The 16,974-nt window shown below is 55.3% G+C and overlaps 1 protein-coding gene across 1 annotated transcript; it reads left to right on the top strand.

Moving 5' to 3' along the window:
- Window positions 1-11,826: 11,826 nt before the first annotated feature.
- Window positions 11,827-16,962, top strand: Erfl (ETS repressor factor like). Its single transcript, XM_039093552.2, has 5 exons — window positions 11,827-12,141; window positions 14,513-14,747; window positions 14,978-15,173; window positions 15,287-15,404; window positions 16,038-16,962. Exons 1-5 carry the CDS (start codon window positions 12,075-12,077, stop codon window positions 16,481-16,483), a joined length of 1,062 nt encoding a protein of 353 aa, XP_038949480.1. The 5' UTR covers window positions 11,827-12,074; the 3' UTR covers window positions 16,484-16,962.
- Window positions 16,963-16,974: the final 12 nt, after the last annotated feature.

Here is a 16,974-nt window from a genome sequence, read left to right as displayed (position 1 = left end):
GGATCTGTCTCTCTTTAACTCTTTATCTCTGTCTCTTACAACACCACTCTTACCTCGGTGGCACTAACCCTTAGACTACCCCTCCCAGAATCCCGTGCCTATGTCTCTCTCCCGCAGCATCTCTCTATCTCTCACTACCTCCCCGTCTCTGTCTCCGCCAGTATCTCTGTCTCTGTCTCCCCCTCGCTGGTTTCCGCTCAGATTAAGCCGGGGACCTAATTCCAGGCCCAGGATCGAATTTTCTGGCAACAAAGGGAAATAGCGAATCGATCGGTCGCTCCGGAGATTAAGAGACAAGCGGCGCGCGGATCTATCACGGCTAAACGGCCCCCCCGCCCGCTCCCCCCGCCCCGCCGGCCCGCCGAGGCCCAGACGCGCTCCGCATCGCCAAACAGCCTCAGGAGCCCGAGCTGCCCGGCAGGCCCAGGCCTCCCCAAGCCCAGAGCTAGAGCCACGGGAGGAACCTGACAGCTCGAACTGGCTCCTGGGAACACAGCACACCTGTGCTTCAGGTAACACCCTCCACCCGCACCCCACATCCAACTCACCTGTACCTCCATATTCTCCCCATCTGGACCTCAAGGTAACACGGCCTGCTTGTAACTGACCTCTGTTCCCCTCATGTGCTTCTGGGGCTCACAGGGCAGGGCACACACTGTCCTCCAGGTAGTCCTTGTCCCCTTCCAGCCTGCCCCAGAGAGGTTCATTAGCATAAAGTCTCTCGCTTAGCCAGCGCCCTCTCTTACCTACTCTCACAGGTTACACCTGCTTTCCCAAATCTGAGCCTCTACCTGAACCTGTCATCAATTCCATTTTTCAAATCACACCATCCCCTGCGACACTCCAAACCTTGCCCTCAATTCTGTCAGAGTACTTGTTTCTCATGTGTCTTTATATTTAACCTATGCCTCACCTCCAGTAATACCGGTCTCTCTCTGTCTCTCTCTGACTCTCTCTGTCTCTCTGTCTCTCTGTCTCTGTCTGTCTCTCTATCTCTGTCTGTCTCTGTCTGTCTATCTGTCTGTCTCTCTCTCTCTCTCTCTCTCACACACACACACACACACCTTTCCTTTGCACATAGCATTCATTACAGCATGACCCCACCCACCCTCTTCATCCACTCTTATACCCATCCTTCCAAAACCACACTAATGTGACCCCCATATTCTCTCTGCCTGCATGGTCCTCCCTCACACTCCACCTCCCATCGCTTGTATAAATACACTCACTGGGGCCACAGCTTGGTTCACTGAGCACCTGTGTAGGGCAGAGCACTGGGTTCCATCCCCAGACGTCCATAAACCAGGAGTAGTGGCATACTCCCGTAAATCCAGCACTCAGGAGGCAGAGGAAGGAAGATCAGAAGTTCAAGGTCATCCTTAGCTACATAGCTTGAAGCCAGCCAGGGCCTTGTAAGACCCTGTCTCCAAAACCAAACCAAACCTACACTTCCTGCCATCTTATTTTCCAAATCTGCTTTCTTCACTGGTCCCAGAACAGAGACACCCTCCTCTGCCACCTGTTCTCCAGCCGCAGGTCCTGACAGCTCATGTACGTCCCCTGCTATCATGAGTATCTTTCCTGATGCCTTTGCCCATCCAGTGCAGGGCCTTGTCCACTGACAGCCCCTCCCGTCACAAGTGCACGCCTGATGCTGGCAACTTCTCATCTCTCCACTCTGTCTCCACAACCCAAGACACAGCCAGGCTTAAGCCATGGGCTTATACACATTTCCTTACATCTGTGCCTCAGATACCGGACGTCCCCTCTCCTACATACTAAGCACTGTGTTTCTCACTTCACCTTTCCAGGCTGCACAAGGTCACACCTGCCCTCCACACCGACACCTGTTCCCCGCCTGTCTACCCAGGCATCACTGCCCTCCATGTCTCTCTCTACCTTACCTCTCTTTAAGCTGGTGTCTGTCACAAGCCTGTCTGTCTCAACATCCTCCAGGGAGGACACAGACTTCTGGGCAAAGCTGGTACCCCAGAGGCACGCACCTGGCCCCTTGCCCGAGCTCTACCTCTCTGTTTATTCCTACACGTTTCATAATCCTCACTCCTTGACAAGTATTGCGAGCATCTGTGAACCAGCTGACACTCCATCCGACCGGGCCCTCATCAGCTCTTTTAACCTGTTGCTCACACCCTCAGGACCGATTCTTCAGATCCTATCTTGTCAGTGGTCGCTTCATCCCAGAAGCACCAGTCCCTTGTCATAGCCGACCTCCACCCAGCTTGCTCCTTAGGAATGCTCACCTCCTTAGGGCGTTCTAGCTGTCCATGAGCAATGCTGATAGCATTTGCTAAACACCGTGGGACCTGTGGCCAGACATCTGCATGGCTGCTCCCTGCACCATAGAGACCTTCCCTTAAGCCAGGCCTAGACCTCTAGGCCTGTCATCCCAGCTGCCTCAGAGGCTAAGGCAGGAAGGTCAGAGTTCAACCTGCCTGAGGCTCTCAGGGTTTGCGGTTGTAGCTTGGTGGGAGAACATGAACCTTATACGAAGGAATAGAACCCAAGGTTCAAATCCAAGCGCTGAGGGTATGTATGCAGTATGTATGTATGCATGTGTATATGTGTATATGCATACATATATGTGTATACACACACACACACACACACACACACACGGAACTCACTCTGTACACCAAGTTGGACTTGTGTAGATCTGCCTGCCTGCTTCTGCCTCCCCAGTGCTAGGATTAAAGGCCTGTGCCACCACCTCCCTGCTGAAGAGCCCATGTGATGCTGCCACTGCTGGATGTCATAGCTGACTTTCAGCAGCATCTGTATACACACACACACACACACACACACAACCGGAATCTACCCTCCTCCACCTTGGTGATGATGCTGATAGCTGTAGATTCTAAAACAAGCTCTGTGACAGGGTCACACTCATCCTCATGCCACCGTTATAAAGCAGGTGCTTGACCTGTGTCCCCATTTTGCAGAAAAATAAACTGAGCTCCAAGGGAAGAAATTCTTTTTTTTTCCTGAGGTCCCTGAAACTGGGCAGTGTGGAAGAACTGAGTCTAACCCAAGGCCGTGTGACTTCAGAGACCACCTTCCCGCCTGCCCCCACACCTGCCATCAATCGACCTGTCCATGTCATCTCCTTAGGTGACCTCTGGGACTCAAGTTCCACCTCATGTCCTTTCCCTTCACCCTCCCAACACACAGCCACCTGCCAGACACCCGCCTGTCTCTTCTGGTCCCCCTTCCCTTTCCCTGCTTTGGCCTCTGCCACAATCTCCCTTTTGCCAGCCTCCGAGTCTGTCCTTGTGTGTCCTTCGGTGTTTCTCCTTACCCCTCCTTTTTCCTCCTTGACTTCGGGGCTGTAACCCAGGTCCTCATGCATGACAGAAAAACCTCCACCATTGAGCTGTATCCCGGCCGGTGCCCTCTCTTTCACTCAGGCTGACCTTGAACTTAGATGTGGGCAGCTCAGGCTTCCAGTTGCTGAGATCACAGGCGAACACGGGCAGGCCTGGCTCCTGGCCCTTTTCAGTTTTTGAGGCAGGGCCTTGCTCAGTTGTTCAAGCTGGCTTTACGCTCACTCTGTAGCCCAGGCCGGCCTCCAACTTGTCCTCTGCCCGAGTCCCCCAAGTATCTCAAACTCCAGGTGCATAGCATCTGCCTCAGCTCCGTGTCTCTTTATATATCTAAGCCTTTCCATGTCTCTGTCTTCTACTATCTCTCTCTCCTCATCTTTTCATCTTTGTGCCTTGTGCTCCCCTCTGACAGTAGAGATACTGGGGCCTTGAAAGTATCCAAGTCCGGGTTTCATCACTCATCCTCGTCAGACTATGGACTTGCTTGGACTATGTCCGAGTTAATGTTCCCTGGTCACGCCTCAGTTTTCACATCTGTGAAATGGGCACCATGGCAGTTCTTACCCTACAGGTGTAGGTAAGGCTGGTGCTGAGGGAAACTACAGGGCCAGAGCCATGTAGGGGTTAGATTTCTTTCTCTGCAGCCTCTCCTGGTTCTCTCTCTTCTCCAGGGCGACCACATGGCCTGGCCCATATTTGAGAGTGTGTGTACAGTGAGGAGAGAAGATAGTGAGGTGGGCAGAAGAGTCCCAGCCACCAAGGCCTGGTCATGGGACTGGTGTGGGGCTGGGGACAGGGATCGATCCGCCTCGGCGGCAGTGCTAGGGCCAGGATTGCATCTTGTCACAATAATTTATTGCTCTCATCCTGTCTGATCGATGGCGCTGAATTAGCACCGCGCCTGATACCCCTGGAGCCCCGAGCCTCCCCCAGCCTGGCTGGACACTACCCCTTATGGGATCCCGACAGCAGCCCAGCTCCCGGGCCCAGCTCAGGCCAACCCCAGGCCCCTGTGTTGGCCCAGGGGCACTCTTGGCCCTGCCCCTTCTCTTGTCTGAGTTCTCTCCTGTTCCCCTGACTGCCTGCCCTCCTGGGTCTTCAACTCCATTTCTCTGTTCTTAACTTTCAGTCCCCCCACCTTCACTCCTCTGTCCCATTTGTTCCTGTCTCCCTGTCTCTGGGTTCTATTGTCTCCATTCCTCTAGCTCTTCTGCTATGTCCCAATAGGGTCCTCTCCTGACGTGTCCCCTCCATCCACCTCTCTCTCTGGCTCCCTGCAGTGTGTGCTCTGTTTATACAGATCCCTTTAAAGTGGCCTATCTTTGCCAAACCCTACAAGGGAAGTCACAGAACCACCAGGGCTTGGGGATCATTCTAGAAGCCTCTCAATCAAGCCACTCTCTCTGACGCTCTCTGACAACATCAAATACAGTTGTCTTGTTACATATCTAGGGCCCTGTCTATGGTGGATGGCTTGAACATCAACAGGTCTATTTTAGGGAGCTAGTAGGGTCACTGGGGCAGAGGCCAGGACTTCTGACAGCTAGGGTGAAGATGCAGTTAGGCACAAGGACTGGGACAGTGGTATTGACGTGGCCCAAGCTGGGTGTGGGATGGACCGGGTGAAATGAGGAGGCAGGGGTTTTAAGGAGCATCAACACCCCAGGACTGAAGCTGGGCTAAGGCACTAAAGAAGGAGCCATGAGTCCACACAGGGAGGGAGGTGTGGAGGAGATGGGGTGGGGGGGGAGCTCACCAAAGTGTGTGTGGGGTGTAATCCTCTGGCTTTCTCATCTCTTGTCTCCCCCATCCGCTCTCTTGCCTCTGCCCTAATCCCTCAATTTTCCGCATCTCTGCCCCCTCCCCTGCATCCTCTCTGACCCAGGTTCTCTGGTGCCCTGGCCCTCCGCTCTCTAATTTACCTCCTCTCAGCCCCTCTCCACGCATTCCCTCTTCCAGAATCCCCCTGATTCAGTCTCTCCTTGTCTCTCTGTCTCTGTCTTTTCTCTCTCTCTCTCCTGTCTGCCTGTCTCTGTCTCCGTGAGTCTAGCTTCCTCTTTCTGACTGTGGGAAGTCTACTCTGCTGGTCTCTCACCCTGCCTCTGGTCCCACTGCCCCTGCTGGCTCTTCTCCTCTCCCAATCTCCCCTTCTCCGAGACCCTGTTTGTCTCCTCCTACCCACCCCAGCCACTTCCATGGCTCAGGGTCTCTGTGCCTCAAGAGAAGCAGTGGACAGGGGCTGCTTGCCTCCTCCTCCATCCCCTCCCCCAGCACTATTTTGTAGGCGGGGTGCGTGGCACTGCGGCTCCCACCTCCCTGGGGACTCTCCCTCACCACCATCACCACTACCTACCACTACGCCGACATCGACATCATTCTGCAGGCTGACTGCAGCCCCAGGGACATCCATGCTGAGACTGGAACTCCAGGAGAAAGTCGGAGACCCAAAGAGACAACCATGGCCCCAGAGATAGATAGATAGATAGATAGACAGACAGACGGATGGATGGACGGACAGACAGACAGACAGACAGAGGACTATATGGCTAGGTGGGGCATAAGGGGTGTGGACTCCTCTTTCCTTTTCCTAACCAACCCAAATCTGATGCCAGGTAGATCTCATCCAGACCTTGTCCCTGTCCCGCACTGAAGCTTTATCAGAGGTCCCCTTGTGTGTGTCTGCGTGTTGTAGCCCATGTAAATATGGCTTATGCCAATTGTGTGTGCCCCCAGGCACAGAGGATTAGGTGTATGTGCGTGTGCATTTGTGGGGCTGCCCAAAGCCACACACCTATGAATGTGACAGTGGGACACTCGTGGCGAACAGCTGTGCGTGCCTGGTGTGAGCATCCAGAACCTTGGGTTGTGTGTGTTTGGTGTTTCTGCGTCTGTGCAGGGCTGAGTGACCAAGGCAGAACAGCCTGTCCCTGAGGGTGAGGAGGTAAGGAGTCTGAGTCCGGAAGTGGGGTGGGAGAAGCAGGGGTCGAGCTGAGGGGCCCACTGTCAGCGGGGTTGCTGAACAGGAGGGGCTTACTAAGGAAGAGCAGTAAGGTACAACTGTAGAAGTCCCCAGACCTGGGCCAGACCCCGGCTGTGCAGCGGGCTGCTTTTGGTGGCTGCTGCACCTCTGAGCCTGTGTCTGACTCTGGCTTCCAATGCCTATGGTGTTCTGTCTGTGTGTGCATGCACATACGGTCATTTGGGAGGTGAAATGCAGCAGGCTGGATTGAACGTTGGTTTGCAGCAGTGAGCGTGGGCATGACCACAAGAATGCTAACAGCCCTGTGTGTGTGCATGCGCACATGTGACCTTGTGATTGTGCATTCCTGTGTGGTTGTTGGGTGCCTCTGTGTGCACACAATGTGAACTTGTGCCCGATTCTGGGTATGAGGCCGTGTCTGCGATGGCGTGTGAGGAAGTATGTTTGGGTCACCGTGTCTGCCTCTGTGTGGATCTGTGTATCACAAGTGACCCTCTGTCACAGGGAGTTTCAGTTCTTGCATTTTGTGTTTTGGTACCTGTGTGCCATGTGTGTATGAAATGTGATATCTGTATGCAGTCTGGGGGTAGCACGGGCAGCATGTGGTAGTTGTGGCGTTTGAAATGTGGTATGTATGTGGCTTGGTGTCTTTGTGTGGTATATGGTTTCTATGTGGTCTGCTTGTGTGGTGTGTGTGTGATGCATATATGGGTGTGTCACAAGTACGTATACATAGGGTGTATGGTAGATATGTGACATGTGGTATGTGGTGGTTATATATATGTTATGTGGGTGTGTGGTGTGGTATATGTAGCATATGTCACATGTTACGTGTATGGCATATGGAGTGTACAGTTTCGTTTGTGGGGTGTGGTATGTTTGTGATATGAGTCTGTGGTATGTGTATAGCAGGTCTGTGGAGTATATACAGTTTATCTTCTGTTCAAGGTATGTGGTGTGTGTATAATATGTATAGTGTGTGTATGGTGTGTGGTATGTGTGTAGTATGTATATGGTGTGTGTGGTACATGGGATGTGAAGTATGAAGCCTTGGCACAAAGTCTCCCCTCCTAGGGGCCAGGCTAGACAGCATGGCTGATGTGAGCAGGGTAAGAACTGGGTGACATTTGAGGTAAGGTAGCAGGTATTGGTATGACAGCCCCTGAGAGACCTCTTTGCCAGGACAGCCACGGGAGCTCTTACATGCACATGGTCCCGGAGTGTGGATGGTCTGTGTACCCACAGCCAAGCATCTCTGCTGTGTGCCCAGATGTGTCCACACTGGTGTGTTGTGTGAGGAAGAGTGCATGCATGTTCCTGTGTGTGTGTGTTATATGTGGGAGCAGTGCATGCATGTATGTGTGTGTGTGTGTTATATGTGGGAGCAGTGCATGCATGTATGTGTGTGTGTGTGTTATATGTGGGAGCAGTGCATGCATGTATGTGTGTGTGTGTTATATGTGGGAGCAGTGCATGCATGTATGTGTGTGTGTGTGTTATATGTGGGAGCAGTGCATGCATGTATGTGTGTGTGTTATATGTGGGGGCAGTGCATGTGTGTGTGTGTGTGTGTGTGTGTGTGTGTGTGTGTGTGCTCGAGCAGTGTATGTGGGGGCAGTGGTGGGAGAGGGGTCTTGGGCCGAGTCTCTCTCCTCTTTAGACAGAGCCCCGGAGAAGATATGAAATTTAAAAAAAAAATCAATTTTCATTCCACTTGTGCAGATTGTGTTAAGGGGAGGTGGGGAGGGGGGGCCTGGGTGAGGGATGAAGGGGCTGGGGGCGGTGTGAGGCCTGAGGCGGCTCCCGAGGCGGCCAGCGCAGCTTAGAGAAATCAAAACAACTGGTTAAACCCCAGCCCAGGGGGCTGGGGTGATGGGGTGAGGAGACAGAGGCAGAGAGGCCCAGAGGCCAAGGGGGACAGGGGGGAGGCGTCCAGAGACAGAGTGAGAGATACTCAGAAGCTTCTAGAGACAGAGGCGCACAGAGATGAGCAATAAAAAGACCCTCAGTGACAGACAGACAGACAGACAGAGGCAATGAAGGAGACCGAAAAGACTATGAAGCAAGACACATTTTGAACACACACACACACACACACACACACACACACACACACACACACACAAGAGAGAGAGAGAGAAGAGAGAGAGAAAGACCAAGGAGATCCACAGATGATAGATGGACAATGTCCCCATGGTGGTGGAGACATTGAGGTTACTGGGGTGTCATTACCTCTAAGTAGGCACCCACACACAGCCAAACCTGGCCCTTATTTCTAAATGAGAATGTCTCCTCTCTCTGAGGGTGGGGGTTGCTGTGGGTTTCCCTCGCTGTGCTGATCGTATTGGGGACTCTGACTGTGGCTCTATGTCTGTGACGAGTGTGGCCTCATGTGTGTGCCATCTGGCTGTGGCAGCCTGTGTCTGGGGTGTTTTGTGTGTCTGCCTGTGATCAAATGTGTTTTGCTGGAAGGTCTCTGGTGCCTGTCTGTGTGACTGTGCTATGTGCCTGCTGCTGACTTGGCTGTGTGCTGTGTGTCTGGGGGTGGTGGTGTCGGTGTCTCTGTTCCTGTACAACAACAATGACGACATTGTCTCTCTGTGATTTGTGTGCCTCTGTGATGGAAGGTCTGTGTTTCTGTCTTTGTGAGCACTGGCGTGTGACCCTGTGCCTATGTCATTGTGCATCAGTCTAGGCAGGTCGTGAGTCCGGTACTGTTGCTGTCCATGACAACGTTGCTGCTGTGTGTAACTTCACTGATGCGTGGGCTGTGCTGCGTGAGTTGTGTATGGCTGTGGGGATGTGCGTGGTTCTGTGAATCTAGACCGGTGTGTGTTCTGAGTGTGTATGTGATGGTGTGTAGGGAACTCGGTGGTGTGTGTGACTTCGTTGGCCTGTGTGATGCGGGCTGTGTGCTTGCAGTAGGTGTGGGTCTGTGTAATTGTGCTTGGCAAGGAGCAAAGGGAGGCAGCCTCTGCCTGCCCAGCCCCTCTCCAAACGGCTGCCTCACTCAGCGCACACATTCGGTGCCATGGCTTCGGGCGCTAGAGATGGGGGTGAGGGGGGGTGAAGGAAGCAAAATAAAATTAAAAATTAAAGCTTGCCCGGAGTCCCCATCCGCACCGTTGCGGGCCGGCGGGGAGGGGCTTGTGATCCGCTGCTTCCCCCTCCTCAGCCACTGGGGCTGGGGCTGTCTGTCCATCTGTCCAGTGGCTTTGCCAAAGCTGCTGCTTGGCCCTATAGCCCCAGGCCGAAGGCCCTACTTCCTCCATGGGTCGATCAGCAATCAATGGGGCCAGGGGGGTGCCAGGGGCGCGGTGAGATCAAAGGAGTCCCAGGAGAGGGACATTGGGACTGAAAGAGAGACCTAGAGACAGAGATAGGGACTTTGCCAGAAAGAGACTCAGACGGGGAGGTAGAGATGTGGAGACCCAGAAATGGAGAAAGGAACCATGTGGAGACTAAAGGCCCAGGGACACAGAGACAGAGAGATGAGACCCGGAGAAGCCAGCAATCAGACACGGGAGAAATGCTGGTCTAAGTGGAGAACGACCCGGCTGGAGGGGCCGGATCCAGGTCCTCCGGGGTGGGGTGGGGGTCCGATAGACACAGGACAAGACTAGACACGGGACAGATGGGGGGTAAAAAGTGGCAGCAGAGACTGCGAGAAGGCAGAGATGTGTGTGAGAGACGACGGGGGGGAGCGTGGGAGCAGGGCCCGGAGCGCCGATCCCACGGCTCCTCGTTATAACGTGTCCGGAGGAGGCGGCGGGGAGTTGAAAGCGTTGGGAAGAGAAATCAAAACCAACACGGAAATGAGAGGGGCCAATGGGGGGTGGGGGTGGGGGTGGGGGAGGGAGGAGGGGGACCCAGAGAGGCAGAGAGAGCAGGAGGGGGGAGTTAGACGGGGGGTGAGTGTGGGGGAAAGAGATGGTGAGGTGGTGGGGACGCACGGTAGAGAGACGGGATGGGCGGGGCTGAGAGGAAGGGGCCGGGAGGAGGAGGAGGGAAAGGTAGGCAGATGAGGGAGAGAGATGGAGAGACAGAGATAGGGGGAACAGAGAGACGCGGGGAGGTGGATCAGTGAGGGATAGAGAAGGAAAAAGGGGTAGGGGACTGGGAGACAGCTGTGGGAAGCGGGTGGGCAGAGACAGAGAAATGGGAGATGGGACTGAGGGATGAGAGGAGAGAGTTGAGGAGAGATGGGGGTAACCAGTCTAGGTGGAGGAGAGGAGGAAAAAAGTCCGAGTGCACGGAGAGGTCGAAATGAACAGGGAAGAGAGATGAACTCCCAAAAAGATGGAGTATGGGAGGAGTGGCCCTTAGCAGGGGCGACTCCAGGGGTGCAAGGAAGTGTTGGGGGAGCTGTGGGGAGCTAGATACAAAGAGGGGGCAGAAGTGTCCGGGAGTGAGGTGGGTTTATGGCTGTATGGTATGGGGATGGTGTGTGGAGTGTCTGTAGAAGATCTAATGGGTGGGGTGTCTGAGGGAAAGGGTGTGTGGGGACCCCTGAGTGCAGGCATGATGGCTAAAGGAGGTCTTGTCTAAGGGTAGCTGCAGTGAGTGTGAGTGGGGCAGGTGGCTATAGATGAGGGTGTCTGAGGGCAAAGGTGCTGGAAAGGGCGGAGGTTCTCTGAGGGAGTGGGGATTTGAGGGAGCCTGTGTCGGGAGGAGGTAGGTCCAAGGGGAAAGAATGTCCTAAGGGGAGGTGGATGCCACAGGAAGCAGGAAGCGTCAGAGAGCAGAGACTAGTCAAGGAAGGGGTATCTAAGTGGGGATACCAATCTGAGTGGACAGGTGTTGTGGGGGGAGACTGTCTGCGGGGAGGGAGTACCTGGGAGGGGAGGCCAGCTGATCTCAGAAGGAATGGAGAATCTTCTTTGAGCAGCAGGTTTGAGGCAGGGGTCCATGAGTTCCTTCGTGCAGCAGGCTTGGGTGGCTCTACCTTGAGAGCAAGGGGAAGGGCTGTTGGGGTGTGTTGGGGTGGGGTGGGGGTACAGCTCCTAGAAGGTGCTCAGGGGGGTGCCTGAGAGGTGGGGAGGCCAGTCTCAGATGAAAAGATAGAGACCCTTTGGTGAGCGAGCGGCAGATTTGAAGAGTGGGGTGGGGAGCGGAGCAATGATCTGTGGGCTCAGAGGGCAGGCTGGGGGCTGGGGGGGGGATGCCTACTTGGGGAGGAAAGGCAAGGGCTGGGCCTGGTCCTCTTAGCCTAGCTAGCAGGTGCCCAGCTCTGCCAGCTTTGAGCTGGCCACTGCTGCAGTGTGAGGCACAGAGGGAGCTGGCTGCCGGGGGTCAGCCAGGTGGGGGCGAATTTGTATTTCGGAGCGTGATAAATCTGAAGTAGCTGGAGACAGCCACACGCAGAGGGAGACAGGAAGACCCAAAGACCCAGGGACCAACCCCTTACTCCCCCAGTGGTCAGGTGGGAGGCAGGATAGCCAGAGACACTGTGAGGGGCATCAGGGTGGGTGGAGGGTGTTGAGGGTCTGTGAGCGGTGAATTGCCAGACTTTAGTGGAGAGGACCACATAGAGGAGGGTGCAGGGCAGGAGGACAGCGGCTTCAGTTAGGGACACTGGGACTGCGGGAGAGGAGAGTGGGTGGGTGGGGGAGCTTGAGGACTGAAGGCAATCAGGTGGGCTGGCATCAGGTTGAGGTCCTAGGAGGGGAGGAGTCCCGCAGCACCCCACTGGCTGACCCGGTTCTCTTCCGCTGTCCTGTCTCTGTCCCGGCTTTTGCAGGGCTCGCTCTACCATGGACTGTAGCTGTGTCTCGGACCTTCTCTTCGCCCCACCTGCTCTGCCGGCTCTCTGGACCCCTGGTAACTGTCCTTCTTGTCCATGCTCACAGCCCTTCCCAGGGGCTGCACCCCCTTCCTTATCTTTCCTCTTCCCTTTCTCGCTCACGCACCTGTGAAACCTGTCTGTCTCGGTCTCCATCGGTTCCCTGGCTACAAACCCTTTCATGAGAAACTTGACCAGAAACTTCTTCACGGTCTGCTCTCCCTGCCACCTGCTTGCTGGGACACAAAGGTCGAGGGTCTTTTGGAGAATGAGGTGTCGGGAGGGATGAGGACAGAGGGGGTGAGATGTAGGATTTCTCCTGCCATGGCCATCTAGGCGGCACCTACCTTGGTAGGGCAGAGCCCAGAGCTCTGGCTAGGCACAAGGAGACACAGCCTAAAGAGAAGAAAGGAGGCGGGGGTAGGGGGGAGCCAGGGGGAGAGGACCTGCTTGGGCATGAATGGGTCACTAATAAGAGGGAGTCTTTGAGACCATCTGTCTGTCTGCTCTGAGTTTCATTGTGGAGTGTACGCAGGCACAGTGACACTTCAGCGTTCCTGAAGGGGTCACAGAGGGCAAGTGTCTGCAGGGGACCATCTTTGTGTGAATGCGTGCCGGCTCAAACACAGATTGGACCACAGAGGCCACAGGAATGATTCCGGAGTCTGCCATTTCAGGGTCATGCACGTATACTTTTGACGTCTGCCAGCTTGTGTGCTGTGCTCCTGCTTTCAGGGTGGGGGAGGGGTGACGAGGATTCGCCTGTCTCTGGTAGTCTGTGGCATTCTCAGTGGATATCTGCGGTATATTTTGCAGGGTGTGGGTAGGTGGCCCTGGGCCTGCATATCAGGATCTGGACTTGGTTTGGTTTTTAGACTGTGTCTGTGTCCCCCCGACTGCTAGGTTTTGGGGTTGTCTGCCTGTCCTCTCTCGTGCAGCTCCCTTCTGGTCTCTTGGCTGTGTAAACATGTTCGTGACCCAGTGGCTTTCCAAGGGAAGTGTGCTATGGTATGAATAGGCCAGGGTCCATCTTGACTGACAGCTCATGGCATCCGAGGTGAGATGGCTCAGAGATTAAAACTCCCCTTCCACAGGGATTGGTGACAACTGCCTGTCCTTTTGTAGTCAGGGCATCACCTGCACATGTAGATACCAGAGAGCAGCCTGGGTGAGATTCTGCTCCTCCCTGCCTCCTGCTTCTGGAACCTCAATCCAAAGAGGACAAGGACTAACCCTGGCTACACACCAACGGGGTGCAGGGACTCAGGCCTCCCAGCTCAGCACAGTCTGTTCCACATCCCAGCCTTTGATGGCTTCCCTTGCCTCCCATCTCTCATATTGCTCTCCGCTTGCTAGAGACCAGACTTAAGCATGTGTTCATGTCTGGGTCATGCCAATCTCTGGGCAGGTAGGAGACAGAGGATGACATAGGACACTGGTGTGGACACTGGGATCCAGAGCCTTCTAGATTGGAAAGACCAGCGGTAGGTAGGAACTCTGCTCCTGGCTTCTAGGTGCATATGGATGGCGGGAACCAGGATGCTCCTCCCCGGGTGAAGTAATGCCAATTGACCATGCAATTGCAGCCACTCACATGCCTCAGTGTAGACCTGGGAGGTTGTTTGGTTGTCACTGTTACTATGCATGTGCCCAGCTGCCTCTCTGGGGACTTCAATGTCATACCAACCCTGTCTCTGTGTTAGCCAGGTTATTGCACTCATGTGTCTGCAATTGTGCGTGTTGCAATGGATGTACAGTGCTGGGCCGTTGAGTCCATAGGGCTCAGGCAGTCTGCATCTATTAGCCTCAGTGGCCTTGAGTGTATGGCAATTGGGTGTGGTTGTGTCCCATGGATTAATATGGCAGGTGGCTATCTGTGTGATGTGCTGCCTGCCATGGGCACACAGGGCTGTACCTGTATCAACACACAGCCCTCCGCCGGACTTCCTGAAGATGGGGGCACTTGGGAAGGGACACACTAGAGGTAGACACACAGACGTATACAGGCTGAGTGTGTGCGCCAGCAGGGGCCTTAGGTAAGGGGCAGATTGCCAGTCAAGACATATCTCAGGCCCCCTGACAGGGTGATCACTGCTCAGAACGGGCCCTCTTAAGTCACATCCCAAGACAGCTGTGTATGCAGGAAATGGGTCTCTCTCAATTTCTTGCTGACCTGGCAGGGTGAGGTAGGGGACCCGCACCAAGGCATGCTGGGAGCACAAACCTAGGAGTTCTTTCCAGCTGTCTAGGTAACTTAGGGAGCAGACTCAAGCACGATGGACCTGAGGGTAACTCACACGCCCGTGAGACGCTCCTCAGAGACTGGATATCTCAAGCCGCAGAATCCATCGATACCCAGAGTCCCCACCAGTTTCCTAACCTTAAGGCCTCCCTGTCTCCGGTCCCTAGGGTTTGCCTTCCCAGATTGGGCCTACAAGCCCGAGTCATCCCCTGGCTCGAGGCAGATCCAGCTGTGGCACTTTATCCTGGAGCTGTTGCAGAAGGAGGAGTACCAGGGCGTGATCGCCTGGCAGGGGGACTACGGGGAATTTGTCATCAAGGACCCTGATGAGGTGGCCCGACTCTGGGGCATTCGAAAGTGCAAGCCCCACATGAACTACGACAAGCTGAGCCGGGCCCTGCGGTGAGGAGGGGCTGTGGGCCAGACTCCCATCCTGCTCTCTCTCCCTTCACTGTCCCTTCTGGTCCCCCCTGAAAAGGTGGGGGCGTTCCCTCCATTCCAGGACTGGATTCCAGTGGACCCCAGTACTTGTGAGTGGAAACTGGGTGGGGGTGGCGACAAGAGGAACCCAGGCCCAGCTACTGCCTCACCCTCCCTTGCCCCTCCCCAGTACCCCATCCTCTCTTCCACAGCTATTACTACAACAAGCGCATTCTGCACAAGACCAAAGGGAAGAGGTTCACCTACAAGTTCAACTTCAGCAAAGTTGTACTTGTCAATTACCCACTGCTGGATGTGGCTGCCGCCGCCACAGGCTCCCCACTCTTGCTGACCCCTGGCCCCTTTGCTGGGGCGCCTGGGCCAGATGCCCCACCCCTGACCCCCGAGGTGAGTCTGGACACTGGAATCTTAGTGCTGGAAGAGGGGTGTTTAGTGTCCCCGACATCACGATCCTCTCTAGAGGGGGCTAAGCAGTACCGCCTCCTTACTTCCCTCTGCAGACCCTCCAGAACCTGTTCTCTACCCCACGCCTAGGAGAGCCAGGGGGTCGGACACCCCTATTCACCCCAGAGACGGATAAACTACGTCTGGACAGCCCCTTCCCATTCCTGGGTTCTGGTAAGGGCCTGAGGGTTGGGGGAGGGGATCTGCACACGTGGACTCTGGGAGACAGAAGAGTGGGATGCTGGGCAGAGATGTGTCTGTGTGGGGACATGTGTCTAAAAGCCAGGGAGGGGATGCGGCAGAGATGTAGTTCAGTCAGAGTGGCTCAGGTCACAGTCAACACAGCAGCAGCTGGGCATGGTGTACGCACCAGAGATCCCAGCACAAGGGACACAGGAGCTGGAGGGCCAAGCTCAGTCTTGATCCTGACTACAGATCAAGTCCATTGTCAAGCTGAGCTACATGAGACCCAGTACTCAGAAGGCCGAGGCAGGTAGATCACGAGTTGGAAACCAACTTGGGTTACGTAATGGGGACATTTCCGAAGGCCAATCGATGCAAAGAAGGCTCTGCTGCAGAGCAACTTAACAGGAGGGGGTGGCTACTTGGCAGGAAGGATTTGGGGGTGGGAGGCAGGTTAAAGGAATGGAGAGAGAAGAGGGGGAGGGGAGGTAGAGGAGGGTGGGAGACCCTTGGTGGAATTTTACTGGAGAGGGTGAGAAGCCCACACAAGGAGGTACACCCACCATGCAAGTAGCCCCCAAATGACTAGTGGGCCAGCCTGACCTGTTCCCTATACCCCTCCAGGTGCCACCAGCTACTCCAAGCCACCCAGCCTGCTGGGTCCTTACAGCCGCGCCTTCCCTGAGTACCCCTGGAACTTTAACCCATACCTCACGGGCCCCTTTCCCAAGCTGCCCCCCTCTCTTTACCCACCTCACTTTTACCCCAACCCTTTGGGTTCCCTGGGCCACCTGCCCGCTGCAGGAGCGGGGGGAGGGCCCATGGCTGCACCCCTGCTTGCTGCAACAGGGGAGGGCCTGGGCCCCGAGCGCCCCTCGGGGCTGGCAATGGCCCCTCGCTTGGCACTGCCAGGGGCTGGAGGTCCAGAGGCCACACTGGCTGGGAAGGAGGACAGTGACTCTGAGCTGGAGATCACGGACGTCAGCGGCTGCAGCTCTGACAGTGAGGGCGATGAGGGTCTACCAGTGTCCCCCAAGACCAAGTCAGGCAAAGGGGGGAGCGGCAGCTGAGCAGGTGTAGAGTGGATTCTGCTGGTGACTAGGGCAGTCACCCACGAAGCTTCTACTTGGTCTGCCCTTAACACCAGCCTGAGGCCCAGGACCGATCCTTGGCACCCTCCTGGCCACTTTCAACCCCCGAGTGGAGGCCACACCTTCTCCACAGAGTGGAGAGGAACAGGATGGCCTCTAGTCTCCTCCCAGGTTCCTATTTGACGGGGATAACCATCTGGCCCCACTCTCAAAGTGCAATATGGCGCCCAGCCTCCCCTGACTTCCTACGTGCTGTGACCTGCGTGTTCGTGTGGCAGTGTCCCCAATTCAGTGCCAGCCCCCTTTTGAAATCCTCCCATACAGGTCCCCCTGGGGACAGGGAGCTCAGAGCAATAACCCCGCCCCAGCCCCACCCAGGAGGGTCCTCTCCCCACCGGCTCCCTCCGAAACCCCACAGCTACATCCAGAGTTCAGTACAAAATAAAAGGACAAGAGTGTGAGATGTGGGG

Source organism: Rattus norvegicus, chromosome 1, assembly GCF_036323735.1.
Source record: "Rattus norvegicus strain BN/NHsdMcwi chromosome 1, GRCr8, whole genome shotgun sequence".
NCBI lineage: Eukaryota > Metazoa > Chordata > Mammalia > Rodentia > Muridae > Rattus > Rattus norvegicus.
The sequence above is the reverse complement of the archived record's forward strand: the minus strand, read 5'-3'. Positions and strand labels throughout refer to the sequence as shown.